Source organism: Micromys minutus (assembly GCF_963924665.1).
Source record: "Micromys minutus genome assembly, chromosome: 10".
Taxonomy (NCBI): Eukaryota; Metazoa; Chordata; class Mammalia; order Rodentia; family Muridae; genus Micromys; species Micromys minutus.
Window position 1 is genome coordinate 24,463,373 of NC_137979.1, and position 20,690 is coordinate 24,484,062.

General features: G+C 49.0%; 2 protein-coding genes across 2 annotated transcripts in view; one reads left to right on the top strand and one right to left on the bottom strand.

The window, feature by feature from the left end:
• The window catches only part of ITGAE (integrin subunit alpha E), a gene marked incomplete at both ends in the record, with an annotated part of 51,016 nt that overhangs the window by 24,657 nt on the left and 5,669 nt on the right, over positions 1 to 20,690 (top strand). Inside the window, 14 exons of the mRNA XM_080922770.1 lie at positions 51 to 275; positions 1,029 to 1,159; positions 2,618 to 2,748; positions 3,457 to 3,620; positions 5,158 to 5,286; positions 8,353 to 8,426; positions 11,178 to 11,310; positions 12,638 to 12,736; positions 13,522 to 13,601; positions 14,234 to 14,308; positions 15,403 to 15,466; positions 15,547 to 15,654; positions 20,129 to 20,185; positions 20,460 to 20,555. Coding sequence (XP_080778896.1) covers positions 51 to 275; positions 1,029 to 1,159; positions 2,618 to 2,748; positions 3,457 to 3,620; positions 5,158 to 5,286; positions 8,353 to 8,426; positions 11,178 to 11,310; positions 12,638 to 12,736; positions 13,522 to 13,601; positions 14,234 to 14,308; positions 15,403 to 15,466; positions 15,547 to 15,654; positions 20,129 to 20,185; positions 20,460 to 20,555 — 1,566 coding nt within the window. The remainder of the gene's footprint in view (positions 1 to 50; positions 276 to 1,028; positions 1,160 to 2,617; positions 2,749 to 3,456; positions 3,621 to 5,157; positions 5,287 to 8,352; positions 8,427 to 11,177; positions 11,311 to 12,637; positions 12,737 to 13,521; positions 13,602 to 14,233; positions 14,309 to 15,402; positions 15,467 to 15,546; positions 15,655 to 20,128; positions 20,186 to 20,459; positions 20,556 to 20,690) is intronic.
• Positions 17,671 to 19,935, bottom strand: HASPIN (histone H3 associated protein kinase; the record flags this gene model as incomplete). The annotated part of the gene is made up of 1 exon (XM_080922771.1): positions 17,671 to 19,935. The coding sequence occupies one exon, from the start codon at positions 19,933 to 19,935 to the stop codon at positions 17,671 to 17,673; it is 2,265 nt and encodes a 754-aa protein (XP_080778897.1).

Genomic DNA, 20,690 nt, shown 5'->3' on the forward strand with positions numbered 1-20,690 from the left:
GGTTGCCTATACACCTTTCTTGGGAACTGAGCTGTTGGTTCACTTTGCAGGATGCTTCCTTCTCCTTGGCATACACACTGAGTGGGTACCCTGGGCTCACCAACAGCCGCTTCGGCTTTGCCATGGCAGCGGTGGGGGATATCAATCAAGATAAATTCACAGATGTGGCCATTGGGGCTCCTCTAGAAGGTTTTGGGGAAGGTGACGGGGCCAGCTATGGCAGTGTGTACATCTACAATGGACACTCAGATGGCCTGCATGCCAGTCCCTCCCAGGTAACAGGGCTTTCCTGCTTCTTCTCTGGGGCTGAAACCTCCCACAGATAGAATGAGCTAAAGCCCTGAGTTAGCCTCCGTCCCAAGTGCTGGGCCAGCCTCTGGTGGTGGAGAATGCCAGCGAAGGCAGAAAGTCACCAGGAGTAGGCTGGCCATCAATCCATTTCAGGTCCCTCTGCCTCTGGTTCTTGTCATGGAGGAGCTAGAGCTCCTCCATGCTGACTCCTCCCCTTCCTCCTCCTTCAGCTGCTTCCTGAGCAATTCCCTCAGGTGATCCCCTAGGCCTCTTAGACATCTCAGATCACAAACATCTTCCAGAAAACTGACGCTCCACTTTGCACTAATTCCCCTCTTCTCCACACAAGATAGTCTGAGATAGTCCCCCAGTACCTTGATACCCAATGCATAGCCACATAGATATGATTTTAGCTCTGCCCCTGTCACCCCTCTTCCACATGGCATCAGCTTAGGCCTTCCATCCTCTTTTGGACCTCAGCTCCTGCTTGCGATCCTGATGAAGTTGCTTCTCCCAGAGAGTCTCCCACACTGCTATACTCACGTCTCCCTGCCTTCTTCACTGTGTCCTCAGAGCCCTCTACTCCTCCCCTCAGCACCCCCCTCTCAACCAAAGTCTCACCTGTCCGTCAGGGATCCACCCAGATGTCACTTGCTCAGAGACAGTTTACCCTCAGGGGGAGGAGGTGGGTGGTGCCACTGAAGGGATAAAGGTGAAGCCTCTTTCTCCTCCCACAGCACATCAGAGCCTCCTCTGTGGCCTTGGGACTCTATTACTTCGGCATGTCTGTGTCTGGTGGTTTAGATTTCAACGGTGACAGCCTTGCTGACATCACAGTCGGCTCTCGGGACATGGCAGTTGTGCTCCGGTAGGGGTCTCCCCTGCCCCTTTCTGACTCAAGCCCCAGCCTCATCCCTTGTTCTACACCCAGTGGGCCCACAGATTCCAGGCACGGAGGGAGGGAGGCCGTGTGGAGTCGGGGTACAGGCTCTAGGGCCTGCCTGGGTGGGTGTGTTTGCTCTATAGCTCTCAGCAGTCTGACTTTGGGTGGGCTATCAAAGACTCAGTCCCAACTTTCTTGTCCACAGCTGGGAGTAGTGACAGCTCACGGAGGTGGGAGGGTCCCATGAGAAAGTACTTGAGAAAGTAGTTCAGCTCTGGTGGTGGGGTGCAGCATGCTGCGTATTTCAGGGCCTCTGGGGGGATTTTCAGTCTTGTGGCTAGAGCCCTTGTGCACCATGCCCTTTGGAAAGTTCTACACCTGTTGTCTGCTCAACAGCATCTCCAAGGGAGCAGGCCTCCAGATGGAGCTCCAATCCTTCCACCTTCCAATCCCCAGTCTGCCCCTGCCCTAGGCTCCTGTTTCAGCTCATGGTGCTGTCTCACCCACAGGCCATCAATAAACAGAGAAATTCAAGGCCCAGGTGAGGCTGCGATAGGAGAAGGTGACAGAAATGGAGGCTACATAGATCAGGTGGTCAGAATGCTTTCCCTAGTAAGGGGACCTTGAAAGTGAGACCATTAATAAGAAAGCGCCAGCTATGTGAGGGTCCGAGGGGGAGGAAGCATTCTGGGCAGAAAACACAGCTGGTGCAAAGGGCCTGTGGCAGGATGAGGCTCGTTTGCTTGAGAAACGTAAAGGTCGGAGCTGGAACATAATAAGAGTGAAAGATGGAGGGTGGGCGGGGCCAGCAACAGCTGGCGCTGTAGGCAGAGATGAGGAATTGGGGTTGGGATTTACTGAGGTGGGACCCACTAAGAGGTTTAAAGCAGTAGAGTTAGAGGGATCTCATCAAGAGAGCACAGTCTACATAGCCGTCCTGGCAAGAGATGACAGCCCCTCCCCCCACTGTGCTGGGAGGTGATTTAAAGTCAACGTCAAAAACAAACAAACAAACAAACAAAACACCCAACCAAAGAAAACAAAAAAACTATAGACAGGATAATGGAGGACAGGTGAAGAAGTCTGTAGAGAGCTTTTGTCCTCTGTAGCTCAGAGGACCTTGAGCTCACCTGTCTCAGCCTACTAAGAAGCTGGAATTACAGGCCCATGCCAGCTGGCCCAGTCCCAGAGTTTAATCATCACTTTCTAGATAGCACCATTTGCTGAAACAGGAGCCTGGGGCAGGGGCAGACTGGGGACTGAAGCTCCATTTGGAGGCCTGTTCACTTGGAGACATTGGCGACATCCAGACATCCCAGTGAGAACAAAGCCTCAAACGCTGCCCCCCCCCCCACACTATGTCCTCAGTGCATCCCTGCGTGTTGATGTTGAATGTGGTAGACTCTGAGCACTTCTCATGGGGCTCTTTGCTGTCTTCTTTAGCTCACGACCTGTGGTTGACCTGACTGTATCTATGACCTTTACCCCCGATGCGCTGCCCATGGTCTTCACAGGCGAGATGGATGTAGAACTGTGTTTTAAAGTTGACTCTTCAGGCATAGCTTCTGAACCAGGTAATGGCTGCCTGGTGGTGCACCCTGGTATTGTCATTCCTGATTGGCTTGTAGGGATGGTCCTGATTCCTCTCCTGGAGACTGGCTCCTTTGTCTTTAGTTCGGTTAAATATGTATGCCCCAGGAAGCAGATGAGCTGAGATCGAGTTGGGAGAAGGGATGCTTCTGAAACAGCTTTCAGAGAGGCGGAGGCTGCTCCACTTTGCCTGCTGTTCCCCACAAGAGCATTGCAGGGAGCCCAGAGGCCCCCCCCCCCCCCCAGAGAACCTGTTGGAGGCCTGGCTCCTCTTCCCTGGGAGCATTCTTTCAGAGGAAGAAGGCCAGAGGGAAGAGGGCATGGCTGTCACAGCCCAAGTGTCCAGGTCCAAGAGCTCCCTCCCAGCAGCTCCCAAAAAGTCTCCAAGGTTTAAACCTCATGAACAATCCTTCACAATGATGATGACTAGCTGGGCATTAATGCCGACACTCCGGAGGTAGAGACAGGTGGATCTCTGAATTCAAGGCAAGGTTGGTTTACACTCCAAGTTCTAGGCTGAAGTTATATGATGAGGAACCCCCCCCCACCCCCCAAATCTAGAGTCTGGCCTCAAGAAGTACATGCTTAGGCACCATGCTGAGCAGTGGCTCACAGAGCCTCAGCAGGCAGGGCCTCTCTGCCTGGGCCTTGCCCTTCCCAGCCTCATCAGAAGGTCTGGTCTTTAGCCCCAGGCCTTAGAGAGATGTCACTGAACTTTACGGTGGATGTGGATGTGACCAAGCAGAGACAGAGGCTGCGGTGTGTGGACCCCAGTGGTTGTCAGAGCTGCCTTAGGAAGTGGAGCGGAGAGTCCTCTCTGTGTGAACGCTTCTGGCTCATCTCCACAGAGGAGGAGGTGAGTAGAGAATGTAGACAACATCCCAGAGAAAGTGTCTGTAGTGAAAGAGCTTTCCCACACAGACAGAGATGACCGAAGCAACCATGACATATCAGGAACGACAAAGTGGCACCAGAAATAGAATCCTACCAGAAATCCAAACTAAAGAAGCTCTGGCTGTGGGTGTCTCTGTGTCTCTGTGGCGCAGTACAGGCTGTGCGTGTGTAAGGCACTGTGTTTAGTCCCCTGGGAAGGAAGGAACAAAGGAAGAAGGGAGAAAGAGCAGGACAGAGGGAAGGCATCTGACAAAATCGAACGCGGACACCATCACTGGGCTTCCTAAAAGCTGGATGAAGCAAGGAATGGTTTAGCGGTCTAACCTTACCTGATAGTAACAGTTAGGCTGAACTAACCTTACCTGATAGTAACAGTTAGGCTGAAGAGCCTCCAGTGGCTCCGCATCAGAAACTTAAAACGAGAAGGCAGAACTAGAAAGACAGTTATTTTTTAAAAGTTATTTGAAAGAGAGAAATCTTGAGAGATACAGTTTTTTAAAAGTAGCCTTGGGAGGACTCAGGGTCTAATGGGTCTTAGGACTTTGGACCATACAGACCTTTTATTTCAGAAAACAAACTCATGAAGTTTTCCTTGAATGCAATATTAATTGGCTTGGGAAAGTTTCTAGAACATCTATGGCCCTCTTAAAATAAAAGCATAGAGCTAGGGAGATGGCTCAGCGGTTAGGAGAGCATGTAGCTTTTCTAGAGGATCTGAAATTGGTTCCTAGCACCACGTGGGCCGGGGGAGGGGGGCTTGTGAATCCAGCTCCAGGGACCTGGAATTTAGCCCCAGGATGCCTCTGACCTCCTCAGGCAGCAGCACTCAAGTGTACGTACCCCACACTACACACATATAAAGAATTAAAATAGTAAAATAGATCTTTAATATTTAGAGGCCTAACTATATTTTACCAGGCAATCAAGTTGACTTACTCTCATGCTCAACATTTGTTTACTCATGTATTCATGCATTCCACAGTGTACATATGTACATATGATGGTCAGAGAACAGCCTGTGGGAGTCAGTTCTCTCCTACTGTGTGGCTTCTGGGAATTGATCTCAGGTCGTCAGACTTGGGAGCAACACCTTTACATATTGAGCCACCTCACTGGCCCTCGGTGCTCTCGTTCTGACAAGAAGACTCATTTAAACAGAGCATAGCAAATGGCCTCCTCCACCTGCCCGCCTCTTATTTTCAGTTTTTACCTCTCAGTCTCCCTCCCTGCTGACTGGAGGTCTTTGTTAACTTACATGTGGCTATGACTCTTCCCTTCATGGCTCTTGTCTGCCCAACACATAAAGGTTAAGCTTCCCTTTACGACTAGACTGAGAACCATCAAGTGCCCTGAGACCCAAGGGTGAGCAAATTGGCGAAACTCTTCTAAAGCTCTTTGTGTCTTGCTTGAGGGACAGCTGCCCTCTGCCCAGATCCTTTGGAAGACTTCTGGGTCATCACTCACACTCACCTTTGACCTCTCCGTCTCCACACCCACAGCTGTGTGAGGAGGACTGCTTCTCCAACATCTCCATCAAGGTCAGCTACGAGTTTCAGACGTCTATGGGAAGGAAGGACCACCCCAAACCCATCCTGGACCACTACAAGGAACCCTCTGCCATCTTCCAGGTAACACTGCCCACAGGAAGGACCCAACCATCTTGGGGGACATCCCACATGAAACATCTGCTTCCCTAACTTCAAAGATGGTTAGAGTTGTGGGGGAAGTGGAGCCCCCAAGATGGCTGCTGTTCATTGTTCACTGTGGGTAGCAGGTCTCTAGCTGTTGCTTACACTTGTTCACCAAATGTGCTCCCTACACACTTAGTTACGCACATGGGTGCACTGTGTACTAGGGCTCAGACTTTGCATGGTATCTTAGGATGTTGTGGTGGGTCCCTGAGCTGTGGAGAGGAAGCCTTGTGCACTTACTTGCTCAGAGCCTTCATGTTGGGCTGGCTGTCTGGCCCCAAGCCTGCACCTACCTCTATCCTGGTGCCCATCAGTGGAGCTGGGACAGGCAGGTAGTATCACAGAAACTTTTTCATGACCAAGGAAAGATGAAAGAGCTGAATTGTCTAATCCTGTCATATCTAAGGTGGTTTGTCCTTACCCAGGCTGTGGCTCCCGGGGTACTCTGCCAATCTCTACCTAGAGCAGAGAAAAATCACCAGGGAGAAAGAAGTGATAAGAATATTAGAAGGTGGTATTGGGGTGGGTGTGGTGGTACACTCTAATGCCAGCATTCATGGACAGACTGAAGGCAGACCCCCAAGGGTTCAAAGCCAGTCAAAGACACCTAGCTAGGCCACCCAGGACTACAGAGTGAAACCCTGTCCAAAACAAAATCCAATTAATTTCTTACTTGAAAGGAAGTTACAGGTCTGATACCTCTTTTCCCCAGTGCTCAGTATATAGTTCCTAAAAATAAGGCCAATTACTGCCATAGCACAATGCATGGAATCGGATAAACACTGGGGGCGGGTACTGCTAGATACTGTACACACTTTATATTCACTATATATTCACACTTTACCCGATATCCTAGGACCTTGCTTTTTAGCAAAAGGGGAAAAAAATAGCTCTGGGGATGTAGCTCAGTTGGTAGAATGCTTGTGTAGGATACATGTAGTCTTAGGTTCAGTTCCTAGCACTCAATAAAATGGCTTGTTCTTACACACATGACTGTAATCCCAGAATGTAGGAGCTAGAAGCAGAAAAAAATAGTTCAAGGCCAGTCTGAGCTACATAAGACCCTTTATCAATCATCAATCAATCAATCAATCAATAATAAAATAAATCTAGGATCTTTTATTGTTATTATCTTAGCCAGTTCCAATCTAGAATGATTGACTTGTGGCTTTTCTCATCTTTGTTTTTGAGACTGGGTCTCATTTAGTACATGCTAGCCTTGAACTTCCTATACAACCAACAATGACCTTGAACTCCTGATCTTCCTGTTTCCACGTTCCAAGTGCTAGAACTAGAGGCATTCGCCTTCACATCCAGCCTTTGTTTCTTGTCCCGAGGTGCCCTCACAGTTCTGAAGGTCATAGGGCAGTCATCTTGTAGCCTATCCCTCGGTTGGGTTATTTCTGATAGTTGGATCCAGGCTGTGCATTTTGGCAGGCACCAGGCAGGAGTAAAGCTGTGTCAGGACACGGCCGGGAGGCACGCAGTGTTGATTGTGTGCTCACTGTTTCTGCTCCCACTTCCCTTTGTAAACGAGTAATTTAGGGAGAAAACTTGAGATGCGCATTCCCTCAACATCTATTTTTAAGTTGTCATATAAGTTATTACCATGATGGTTTGGGAAAAAGATTTTAATATATTTATTCCATCAATGAAAGGGATGAGAAAAACACCGGTGCTGTGAATACTTGGATGTTCTCGCAGAATGAAGGGCAGCTGGGAGCTAAGGGAGGTGAACCCTCTTGTCCTCCATCTGAGTTGGATGGAGAAGGGAGAAATACGTGCTGGGCAAGCCTGATGACTGGAGTTCAGTTCCCAGATCCTTGGCAGCGAATGAGGACTGACTCCTGAGAGCTGACCTCTGACCTCCTCAGGGCCCTGTGGCGTGCACGTGCTCACACTCACATACATGGCTTGTAGACCACACACGGTAAAAATAAATACTATTTAAATTTAGAAACAGGACGTTGGGCATGGACCCTGGGTTCCAGCCTAAGCACCAAAATAAACAAGTTGTTTGATCTAGTTTAGACAGATCTTCACGGTGTGACTTGCAAACAGCCTTTTCCTTTTCGGGGAGTGCATGGTCTCTTTGCCAGCTCTGGGCCCCACTTCAAGCGCAGCCCATGAGACTCTCCCTGCAGAAAGCTGCTGTGGTATCTCCAGCCGCTGGGGGCTATGGGCAAATACTCCTAAGATGGAGGCTGGCCATTCCCCTCACCGCAAAAATCTCTGCTGTGGTATCTTCAGCCGTGGGGGCTATGGGCAAAGACTCCTAAGATGGAGGGCTGGCCATTCCCCTCACCGCAAAAACCTGGACTTGGATACTTTAGAGCACCTGTTTTGTTTCGTTTTTAAACTCAAACTGAGTTTGTTTTTTCAATCTTGAAGAGAACTTCTGAACCCAATGCCTTTTTTCTCTCTTGAGACAGGGTCTTGAGATATACATGCTAGCCTAGGCTTCTAACTCACATTCTTACCAATGCACCCCCAGCGCTAGAACCGTAAGCAGAGGTGACGGTTGGATTTAGTTGTGGTAGGTATGCAGAATTACAAGGGAAGTGATTAACTTACCCGGAAGACTGCCCTGGTAGGGAGGGTGCATCTACAGCATCCTGTTCCTGCCCCTCTACTTCTGCCTATACTGCAGGGGACTAAGGGGCCTCTCCTCAAAGGCCTCTCCTTCCCTGCTGTTGGAGGCAGAAAGCGGCCTGTCAGTGCTCAGTGCACAGAAAGCACACAGGACAGCACGCCTATCACCCCACAAAGGTCGCCCCATATCTGAGCTTGGCTAAAGGCCTAGACTGTGGTGCACCCATGTTGTCTAAGGATGCCACACAGCTCTAAGCCATGTGGCCACAGCCCCGGTTGTCGGCCTTCACACTCTGAGCCGTGCTTCTCTAAGCAGGAGGAGATGGGCAGAAGTACCCTGAGAAGGCTGGAGGCAGGGTTGCTGGGGAAGGGTAGGATCCCGGGGCTGACTCCTCTCCTCTTTGGTTCCAGCTGCCCTACGAGAAGGACTGTAAGAACAAAGTGTTCTGCATCGCTGAGGTCCAGCTGACCACCGCCATCTCTCAGTGAGTAGGATCTTGTTATCATCACCATCGTTTCTGCCGCTGATATCTTCCCAAGGGTTCACCTGGCCACGCCCCTTATCCAGATCCAAGAACACTCATTTCCCGTCTCCTCGAGGCCCTCAACAGAATTGTGTATTTGCTATTTCAGTCAAGGGAGGCAAGCTAAAGATTTGTCTTCCCATTGTATAGATTGGGAAACAGATAAGTAGTTAAGGTCCTTGCATACTCTCAGTGGCCATCTGGTGAACTTGAACTCAGGTCTCTTGACCTTCCGGACAATGCTATGTTCACAGTGATCCTTACTCCCAGAACTTCCTCTGGTTCACCTCTTGGCCAAATTCATAAACTAATTCTGGAATAGTTCTACTCCATTCCAGGGACTCTAGATACTACGAAACACTTGGTCAATGGTACAGACAAAAATCCTTTCCCTCCTGGTACTCAAGGGCAAAGAGAAAAGTCAACTCTAGGTTGATGGGATATGGTGCAAAGTTAAGTCAGGCATAGAGAAAGCAGTGCGGGAAAGGGGTGAGGTTTAAATATGGTGGTCAGGGAGGTAACAGGAGACTGGGTACCATCCTTGTGGGTAGAGCAAGCACCATGGTGGAAACAGGCTTGGCAGGTGAGGCACGGACCCCATGTGAATGCAGAAGGGGGAGGGGGAGGGGGAGCAACATGGGAGAGGTGGGTAAGTCTAATGGGTCCTGTGGGACCTTAGATAAGGCCTTGAATGTGAGCTGGGAGGTCAGAGGAGCAAAGAGGGCTCACATCTTACAGTCTAGCTCTTGCTAGCCCAGTGCTTCTCAACCTTCCTAATCCTTTAATACAGTTCCTCATGCTGTGGGGACTCCCAACCAGAACATTATTGTCATTGCTACTTCCTAACTGTAATTTCCCCACTACTGCAGATAGTAATATAAGTATCTTTGTTTCCCGATGGTCTTAGATGACCTCGCCCTTGAAAGGAGCTGTGAGCCACAGGTTGAGAACCACTGTGCTAGGCAATGGTGGACCGTAGGACGCAGGGAGAACATGATTTCTACTGGACAGTGCAGGGGAGGTAAGAGGGTGGTGGCCTGGACTGAATGAGGCAAAGGCAGTGCTTATCTTCTGAAGACGGTCTTAGAATGTGCTGACAGTAGAGGCAGGGGAGCAAGAAGGCTCCACCCATCTAGAACTACATCATCCAATACAATACATTCAGCACTAGTCCCAGCTGAATATTTAATTCCAAGGTCATTATGACCTTTAAATGCTATGGAAATGTAAACCCCAGGGAGAGACAGTTCAGTGGTTAAGAGTCCTAACTGGCCTCCCTGGAAGACCCAGATTCAATTCCCAGCAACTATGTCGTGGCTCACAACTGTTTGTAACCCCAGTTCCAGAGGATCTGACCCCCTCTTCTGGCCTCCCGGGGGGCACTGTATGCATGTGGTGTGCAGACATAAGTGCAGGCAAAGCCATCCATGTACACGAAATAAAATGAAAAACAAGACATAGTTCCTTTGTGGCATCTCCCATATTTCATAATACAGAATATCCACATGAGGTTAATGTCACCAAGGAGACGGCACATGTGGACCATCTTTCCATCCCTGCAGATGTTTTATTGCAACACTAGGTCCAACAAAAGTTCAGCTTCCTGATGGGTTTGCTGGAGCAGAGCTGAGGTCATATTTGGTTTGAGACATGTGACTTTCTTTAAAATGCCCTCAGTGGCACTATGTATGTCGTGTTGCTGATGGTCAGTTGTCTGGAGTTGGCTTCTCTAGGGCAGATCCCCTGTCCTTGAATGGATGTTTGTGAGATTTCCGTTTCAGACGTGAATGATTATGTAGGGCCAGCGGTAAGGAACTTATTTAAGACACGGCTGCTCTCAACAGGGAATGAATTACAGCCACTGTCAGTCTGCCAGCCAGTTGTGAGGTGACGAGGTGTGCTCAACTTGCCCTCTACCACCCCCTACTGTACACAGTTGGCACGCTACTCTTGAGAGCCCACTGTAGAGGTAGGTTTTGATTTCTCTGAGGACATGGATCCCCTACAAAATGAGAACTAGACTTCCCTGCCTGGACTACAAAGTGAGACGGAGTCTCAACAAACAAACAAACAAACACAGAGACAGGCACCTTGGGAGGTGGAGGCAGGAGGATTGCAAACCCAGCTGGGCTCCACAGTGAGAGCAGGATGAACCTGAACAACAGAATGAAACTTAAAATGAACTCAGTGGTAAAGGCTCTAGTCTTTTGGCTTCTGTTTCCTCTTCTGCAAAACAGAAACTAACTATCCATCTTTGTAAGGCAATTTTGAAGACTAAGTGAGCTCATGGGGCAGGGCATTTGACTCATGGTAACCACTAAGTGGTTATAATGACACTAACAGCTTAGTGGACATGAAACCACGGGTTCAACTGTGTTAAAAGGAAGGAACTCTGGGCCTTTATGCAGTTTTTTTTAGATGATAGTTAAGAATGTGCTTTGCAGGGCTGGAGAGATGTCTCAGCGGTTAAGAGCATTGACTGCTCTTCCAGAGGTCCCGAGTTCAAATCCCAGCAACCACATGGTGTCTCACAACCATCTGTAATGAGATCTGATGCCCTCTTCTGGTGTGTCTGAAGGCAGTTACAGTATACTCACATACATAAAATAAATAAGTCTTTTTAAAAAAATCTCTTTTAATAAAAGAATGTACGTCCTATAATGAGGAATTTTACAGACACGCCAATGCTCTCTCCCCCCCCCCCCTTCACAGGCAGGAACTGGTGGTGGGTGTCACAAAGGAGGTGACCATGAGCATCAGCCTGACTAACTCTGGGGAAGACTCCTACATGACAAACATGGCTCTGAATTATCCCAGAAACTTACAGTTTAAGAAGATACAGAAGGTACTTGTGACAGGGACTTGGGAAACATGCCACCGTGTCTTTGCCTTGTTTGCCTGTCGGATTCTGCTCTATGGCCACCAGCCTCCTTCTGCTCCATGCAGAACAGGAACAGCAATTAGACGGATCCTCTCTAATTCTGTGCCCTGTAGACCCACAGCAGCACCGCTTGCTCACGTGATCGGCCCTCCTTACAGTCTCTCTTAACCAGGATTGTGGGAGATAACTTTTAATGCCTAAGGAGTGGGGGGAGATAGAATTCTACCTCACTGTTCACCATGCTGGGCGTACAGACACCGGGCAGCTGCAAAAATGGGCTAGCAATCATGGCTGCCAAGTATCACAATACTGGTGCTTGCTTCTGTCAGTTCGAAGGCGGCAGGAAACTGCTGTTAGTTCTTTTGGGAACTACAAAACCACCCTGCTCTTGTCTGGGGACTCTAAGTTACTTTGGCAGAGAGAACTAGATTCAGTGTCCATTGGTACAGAGCTGCAGTACAGTTTCCGGACACAGCTTTCCTCCGACAGGGTCTGGAACACAATTGGGATCCTGCTGCCCCTGGCATCACCTGATTCTTTACTGTGGCCCTGTCCTGGGGCTCTCAGAACAGCTTCATCTGCCTTTTTGCTTAACTCCACCTACCTGCAACCCTCTGACAACTCTGCATTTTCCTTTGTTGAGTGAAGACACCCCCAAAAGACAGTTTTCCTCACTGTAGTGGGTCAGTGAAACCTGACTCTGTTGGGACTAGAGGTTTGCCCCAGGTAGGGTTCCCAGTTTGCTTGAGCTAAGTTAGCATATATTGAATGAAAAATTGAAATTATCTTCTACGTTTCTAGAAGGGTATCTGGGGGCATAGCTCTGTTTGGTGATGTAGATGAGGGGGCCTGGTTGAACCCAGACATCCCCTCCATCTCCTTGCCTTACTCCACAGTCCAGTCCACAGAGTGCTGTCAGCTGAAACCAGTCTCTACCTGGCTTAAACTCAGTTCTCAGTTGTGAGGAGGCTAGGGCCCAAGTCTGACATGTAGACCAATTGGTTGTTGAATTGGCGTGAGGAAACTACCTCTTTTCCTCAAGAGCATTTCCTGGGGGCTGGAGAGATGGCTCAGTTAAGAGCACCTCTTCCTGAGGACCTGGGTTTGAACCCCCGCAGTTACATGGCGGCTTACAACCGCCTGTAATTCCACTTCCAGGGGAACCTGACATCCTCTTCTGACTTCTGAAGATACCATGCACGCACATGTATGCACAACATACATGTGGGTGAAACACTCCCACCCATAAAAATAAAAACTATAAAATATACAACATCTTCTGTTTTGACAGCCACTCTCTCCAGATGTTCAGTGTGATGACCCCAAGCCAGCTGCTTCTGTCCTGGTCATGAACTGCAAGATTGGACACCCCATACTCAAGAGATCATCTGTGAGTGAATCCTGTGATTAGGTGACTCCCAGCCTCATCTGTAACTTTCAGGTGTGGTTACCAAGTTTCCCTTTGTTTCACCATCAGTAGTGTTTACAGCTGCCTAGTCTGCCCTCTAGTGGAGAACGGAGGAGGCACGGGGAAGAGTTTTCTGATGTACAGTGTGGCCACTGTTGGCTTCCCCCAGGGAAGCAAGAGGGAAATGGGAGTATGGAAGGGATGTCACACCAAATTACCTTTGTTCTGTGCAGAAACTGTTGTGGTTTTCCTCGCTCATAGAATAATGTCTGTTTGGCTTGTTCAGCATTTGCAGTGCGAGGCTTATGGGAAACAGTGGCCATGCTAGGATAACCTGGAGGAATGTAAACTGGGTTTCCTAAAGCCCCTTAGCCAGTGTCTTGGTCATTGTTCTATTGCCATGAAGAGGCTAGATGACCCAGGCAAGTCTTACAGAAGAAACCATTCAATTGGGAGCTTACTTACAGTTTCAGAGGTTTAGAACCTTTTCATCATGGCAGAGAGCATGGTGGCAGGCAGACGCGGTACTGGAGAAGTACCCATGCGCTATATTTGATCAGCAAGCAGAATGGCCTGCTGTGAGATTTTGAAACCTCAAAGTCCACCCCAGGGACATACTTCCTCCAACAAGGACACACCTTCTAAACCTTTTTTCCCTGAGTTCTACTCCCTGGCATTGAAGCAATCTGGGCCCTGAGTAGTGAATGAAGTAAGCAGTTGTCAGGTGACTAGTTCCCCTATTTACTTATTTTCTCCTTTAAAAATAGGTAAATGTCTCAGTGACTTGGCAGCTAGAGGAGAGTATCTTTCCAAACAGGACAGCAGATATCACTGTGACCATCTCCAAGTGAGTAGTGATTGTGTCAGCAACCTTAAGTTCTGGATCCCTGAGCTCACAGGAGCTTCCTCTCACCAAAGATACTGACGATATTTTAATCCACACAAAGGAACACTAGGGTATATCCTGGTAGAATGAACTTTGAACCAGAGTCCCAATTCTGGCTTCCTTAGCTCTGCAAAGCCCCCACATTCAAAGATAGAGCAGGATATGGTGCTGGGAAGGAGATGTCATCAAACATGGGCAGTTCTGTTCCGGGGGCAGTGTCTGGAGTCTTTGTTATGTTTTGTGACAGATTTCTCTGGATAGCCCTGGCTGTCCTGGCTGGTTGCCATGATTTAGGAGGGGATACTGGCTTCTACTGACCACTGAGTGGAGTCCAACTGTATAGCTTGCAAATGTTCTTTTGTTTCAACTGCCTTTCCAGTACCTCACGCCACAGATGCTAATAACAATTATTCAGTGTGTAGGACAAGTCCATAACAGAAAAGTCTTTGGCCTAAAATGTCAAGTAAGGGGGCTGAAAAACCTTTATAAAATCAACGCTTTCTTAAGTGAGGCCTCAGTGAGTCACTCTGAGATGGTTCTTAGGAAGTCAAGGTAACAGAGCAGTTGTGGTCAATGAACTTTTGTATTCCCAGTTCCGAAGAGAAGTCTTTGGCGAGAGAGACCCACAGCCTTCGGTTCAAGCATGCCTTCATTGCAGTTCTTTCCAGGTAAGCACTCCCAATAGCTCTGTGTGACAGTCAGATTCTCTGTGGCCGTCAGGGTGGACATAGGCACTGCCCTTCTCTGAGGAGGCTGCTTAGTGCCCACTCTAGGATACTGTCAGGTCCAACTGGTACCTCCCCCCAACACCTGACCACCAAAAAAGCAGTCCCACTGACTTGTCCAAAATTGAGTCTAGGCCCAGCTTAACCTAGACTACAGGACTTCTGGTAGCTAAATAAAAGCTAGCTAGCATTCTTCAGGGACTTGTGAAACTAGTTCCCATCTGCCAAAAAAAAAAAAAAAAAAAAAAAGTCATCGCTCTTACCTCTGGCAAAAGCAGACATATGGCTCTCCAGTTTACATATACCCGGGTACCTGTCAGCATGTCAAGGTCTATGCTAGGGGTGGCCTGGGCGATGTGCATGTAATATTTTCCTTTCTACCCCTGGAGCAGCAGTTCTGGTTTCTTTACCACTTGCATGCATCGTGTTGGGTTTTTGAAACACCATGTGGTCATCGGCAGCACAGTGCCAACTGGTCCTGCCGCCAAAGGGAACTGATATGATGCTAACAGAGTGGCTGTGGGGTTGGAGAAGGGCTGGGAGGCGGCTCGTGAGAAAAGTTGCCTCTGGGCAGGCATGGGGACCTGAGTTCAGGTTCTCAGCACCCATGTAAAAGTCAGGTGCTGGGAGCCACACCTGTAATGTCAGTGCTGAGGTGGGTGGGGTCAGAGAGGCAGACCCTTTGGGCTTGCCAGCAAGCCAGTCTAGCTGAAACAGCAAGCCCCCAGGTGCAGCGAGACACTGTCAAGAACTAAAGTGGAGAGAGGGGACCTGACATTGACACGCACGTGCACTGACTCACATGCGCAGAGTTGGAGAAAAGAAGGAAACAAGCCCAACTGAGTGGGGTCCAACTGTACAGCTTGCAGATATTCTTTTGTCCCAACTGCCCTCCAAGTACTTCACACTTTGACTTTCACTACTGAGTCTTCTTGAGGAACTGTGCTGTCTGACCTCATGTCTTCAGTCGGAAACGCTCAAGTTCATTCGGAACCAGGAAGGAAGCCCGAGTTCTCACACATGTCCTCTCATTGCAGACCGTCAGTGATGTACGTCAACACAAGCCAGAGCCCTTCTGACCACAAGGAATTCTCCTTCAACGTAAGTGTGCAGCGGCTGCTGCCAACCTGGAGCTGGTAAAGCCACCAAGACTCTGACTTTCTGCTCATTTTATCTGGCAGGTGCACGGGGAGAATCTCTTTGGAGCTGTATTCCAGTTGCAAATTTGTGTCCCCATCAAATTACAAGATTTCCAGATCATAAGAGTGAAGCATCTGTCAAAGACTCAGGTATTTAAATGGGATTCTTTACTGTGATCGCGTATCTTTCCAGAGACTACAGATTCTTAAAGGTATATAAACCAGAGCTTTAGTTAGGCCTGGTGGCACAGGCTGGTAGTTGCAGCTGCCTGTGAAGATGACACAGGATGTTCCTTAGTTCAAGCCTGATGCAGCTCTGGAGTAAGTAGCCTGAGCAACTTAGTGAGATCTAGAATAGTAATTTTAAGAGGCGTGTCTGCCCTACTCTACCCTGTATAGCTCCAGAATAAGACACAGAAACCTTATTAACAAGCTAGAAACCTATAGGCCCTGTTACTTGCTGACTGGGTCTTGCTGCTTGCTTTGCTCCATGTGTTTCCTCAGGGTGATTTTCTCTTGGTTTGTCCTCATGGTCTGTCCTGCCTCATGACAACCTCCTTCCCTTACTTTGTCCTTGTCATCCCTACCTGAGACCATCTCCTCAATCTCAAGTCCCACCTTCCTCTCTCTCCTGCCCAGTCAAAGGCTCTGTCTGGCCTTTTACTATCCAGTCAGATATTGGGGAACATTCTTTACAGCACATTGGTCAATACAATGCCCCATGTCCAGACTGCAACTGGATCTTGGAACACAGAACTCAGCATCTGAATACACAATGCACAAGACCAACCCCATATACTAAAGAGGGCTACCGATGCAGCTCAGTGGGACGCTAGCCTGCACATGGCCCTGGATCAAAACTTAGCACTACAACAAAACAAAACGAAAGCAAAAAACATAACCAGGGCTGAAAAATAACTCAGGAAAGCATTTACCTTACAAGCAAAGCCTAGAGTTTGATCCCCAGAATTCATATAGAATGCTGGGTGTGGTGCTATGTGCTTGTAATTTCACTGCTAGGGTAGTGAAGGATCCCAGAAACCTAGTTTACTGGTAAATTCCAGGACAACCAATAACTCTGTCTTAGTGGTGGGTGGCATTCCTGAGAATGATACCTGAGGCTATCCTCTGATCGATACTTGTCTCCCTGCCCTCCAGCCTGTACCACCACACAAACCAATGTGCACTAATTTTAAAAACAAAAGTCAGCCAGGCAATGGTGACTTACACCTTTAATCCCAGCACACAGGAGACAGAGGTAGGTGGATCTCTGTGAATTCAGAATCCAGCTTGGTCTACAGAGTAAGTTCTAGGAGAGGCAGAGCTACACATAGAGACTCTGTCTCTCTGTCTTAAAAAAAAAAAAAAAAAAAAACAACCAACGGGGGGGCTGGAGACATGGCTCAGTGGTTAAGAACACTAACTGTTCTTCCAGAGGTCCTGAGTTCAATTCCCAGGAAATACATAGTGGCTCACAACCATCTGTAATAGGATCTGATGCCTTCTTCTGGTGTGTGTGAAGACAGCAAAAAACAAAACAAAACATAAACCAGATAAAGCTTTAGAAGAAAAAACAAGACTACTTAATTATGGGAAAATATTAGGAGAAACAGTCAGAAGGAAATTAGCCATTAAGATTTTAAAGCAGAATCCTGATTCCCTTTCTTTGATGAAAGTAAGCAAAATTTAAGCATCAGAGCCACAGAGACATTTATTCTCCTGTTGAAAATCACATTCTGCTTCTGTGACTGGTGAGTGAACTTGGTAAACAGTTCCCATACTTCCCCTCCGCAGGCGTACACCCTCCCTCTGGGTTTGGACTCTCTAGTCTCTCTCTTGCTCTCTGCTCTGCATCTTGCCAACAGCATTAAGAGCAGCTTTGCTCATCCTACATAAGGTATCAAGGCTCAAAACCCAGAACATCAGACTTGTACCCAAGAGGAGGACTTAAAAAAGATGCACACATTCGTCCTCTGTCTAGTTTATTCCTGTTTTCAAATAACATTTGTTAAAAGCAAGTTTAATCATGTCAAGTACCACATTTTGGTTACCTTTTAAAAAACAAGATTCTCTTTTAAGAATCTGACAGGGAACTCTTTAAGGATGGGCTGTCACCTCCACCCTGCTCTACTGGCAGAGAGTAATTAGCAGTGTCCTCAGTGAGGCTCACTTAAACAGACTGTGCTGGCAGAGCAGGTCGGTGGCAGAGCTGAAGCTCAGGACAGTCCTGTGGAAATGCTGCAGTTTTTTCTTTATTTGCTTCATGGCTGCACTCTGGCATTTATTCTTAAATCTCATCTTATTCAGTATCTTATCTGCAAGGTAGTGTAGCCATAGTACATTATTGTAAGGGTGATACTCACCCCAGCAGTTTTTGTTCTCCTTCCGCATGAGCCTGTAGATCTCAAACTGGTAGTCACCTTCACCTGTGAACAGGTCTTCCTCAGTGGAGATATCACAGAAAACCACAATCCCATCCCGCTCCAGGCGGGACAGGGTATAGTCAATGATGTTGACTTGTAGCCCATGGGTGGGAATGGTGTTTGTCTTCCCATTGAGGGTGTAGTGGAGTGTTTTGAGGTTGGTTTTCTTTAAGAGCACATTTCCCCAGTGTAAGTCACGGTGCTCAAAGTGCAGAGATGCTTCTGCCACCGCCAGGGATGCGGTGATCTGGTGGAGAATGCTCTTTGCGACAGCCAGGGAGGACAGCTTCGTTTTCATTCCCTCCAAGTCGATCCCACCAAACTCAAACTCCAGGATAATGAAGAGCTGGTCTTCTTGGAAGAAGTCGGGCCGGTCATTTGCAGATCCTTTGGTTACGTGGTAGTGGTCCCAGGCTTTCAGCAGCAAGGGAGGGTAAAGCCCTTGAACACAGTGCACCGAGTTCAGCCCGATAAAGCCCTCTGTACAGTTATACACCTCTTCAGACAAGAGACTCAGCTCTTTGGAGATGATGATCTCTGGCAAGATCTCCTCAAAGGTTTTTTGGTGGGACCCATTGACCAAATCTGATCCTTCAACAGCAATGATTTTTAGGGCTACAGGAGTTTGGTCGTTAATTATCTGAAACACTTCGCCAAACACTCCTTCCCCAATCTTCTCACAGTGTTCAAGTTTTTCTGCAGAAAGGCAATCACTAAAGGGGATAGGCCCTTCCTGATTACACTCCCCATAAACCTTTTCAGCATGTGATGGCCTTTTGTCGGTAACATGCAGGGTCTTTAATGGACTTAGCAGATATATAGAAGAGCACCGAGAAGAAACAGTACTCTTTGCTCTGTTCGTGATAGAAGGGGTTGAACATTCTGACAGGAGGGACCTAGAGGGAGTACTGACAATAGAACAGCTGCATACCTCCGACACACTGGCTATAATTTTCTTCTTGTGGAAACTGAAGGAGGCTCTGGTTTTGGTCCAAGAATTGTTATGACTAGTATTCAAGTCCCGGAAGGAGACTGCATCACGACTTTTCTTCTTAGATTGTTGGTAGCAGAGGGGAGAGGTTCCCATTGCTTCTTGCTGTTTCCTCTTCCGGCGTGGCCCAGTTCTCTTAGGTCTGCTTATTTCCCCTTGTACACAAAGGTCTCTGCAAGCACTGGACTCCCTACAGTCTATCTGGTCCACTCCTTGGGACACAGTTACCTTTTTACTCGTGGTAGTTCTCTTTCGCAGGCTTGCCAGATCAGGGTTCGTTAGTCTGTTTCCCATCTGCTGTCTTTCACAACACGATTCCTTCACATTCTCCCCATCTGTCCGAAACCCGTTATCTTCTGTGGTCCCTGAGTCCACAAGGCTAAAGAGAGATGGCCGGGCTTCGGCTTGGTGAGCCCTCCCGGTGTTCCGGTCTTCATCGGCTGCTGCCTCCTGGGGGCAGGGCAGAGACTCTTCACCCAGGGAGGCTGCCTGGAAGTGGGAACTCCCGGGAACTGTAGAGCCTGCATCCAGAGAGTCGGGGGCTCCGGGCGAGGCCGGAGAGCTGAAAAGGGAGGCACTGGTGCCCAGCTCGTTGCTGTCCCTGGACTGGATGCACACGCTGAGGTCCGAGCCGAGGCCGCCCGGGCTGCAGCTGGTGAGAGGTGGCGGTCGCAGCCGGCTGCACGGGGTGCTGCACTTCTGCAGGGGCCGAGGCCGCAGCCTCTGGACTCTCTTACTGTCTGTCAGAGTCCACGGGTCCTGGGTGTCGCGGCTCCGAAGACGCCTGCGCTGCCGGCCCACGGGGCTGCCCGGGAAGTCGGGGTCGTCCGGGTCGTCGGAAGCGACAGCCGGCGACAGGTTACTGTCGCTGAGGCTGCTGCTGAAGGCGTGCTTTGGGTTCGGCGGCTGGAACCATTGCACAGCCGGCCGGCTAGGCTGCTGCTGCGACCTCCAGGCGCCCCTCGCCGCGTACGTTCGAAAGAGCCGGGTTCCGGACCGCGGGCGAGAAGCTGCCATGGCGAGCGCGCCCGCCCGTCATTTCAAACGGAAACTTCGCGAGACTTCCACGCGCACATGCTCGCCCGCCGGCCCGCTGGGTCCTAGCGCCGGCCGGCGGCTGTACAGCTTTCCTGACCTCCTGGAAGCCGCCAGGGGGCAGATGTCTAGCGGGACTGAGCGCAGGGCGGCTCAGCAAAGGCTCTCATTTCAGGTCCCCACTGAGTGCACCCAGAGTCAAGAGCCCACGTGTGGAAGCGATCCTGTTCAGGTGAGCGAAGTCGCCTCAAGAGCCCGAGAGAGGCATCTGGAGAGCCCCTGGAGAGGGTGACTGCAGAGGTCAAGGCTGCAGCTTCTACAGTGTTCTTTCTGAGACTTTTCAGCCTCTCCGGTCCTTTTTGCCAGGGTAACACTTTACTTGGGCGAAGGGGAATTGCTCAAACTGCTCACACCAGCTACTCCGGGACCTTGGATGCCCTATCTTAGATATTCAGATTTTCAAATCACGAAAAGGGAGTAAGCCAACTCACTTTTTGCTTTTGCAGAATGTGGAAGAATGGCATTCAGTGATCTGCGCTGTCACTTCTAACAAAGAGAATGTGACCGTGGCCGCAGAGATCTCCGTGGATCACACTAAGCAGGTACTTGAGATTAAGATGCTGCAGCTTGGGTTGTCCAATCCTACAGGACCTATCCTCTAAGAAAGGATAATAGCATCTGAAATGTATCGTTCAAAAGAGATCATTTGATTGACTTTCTACCTCGAATTGCTCTTA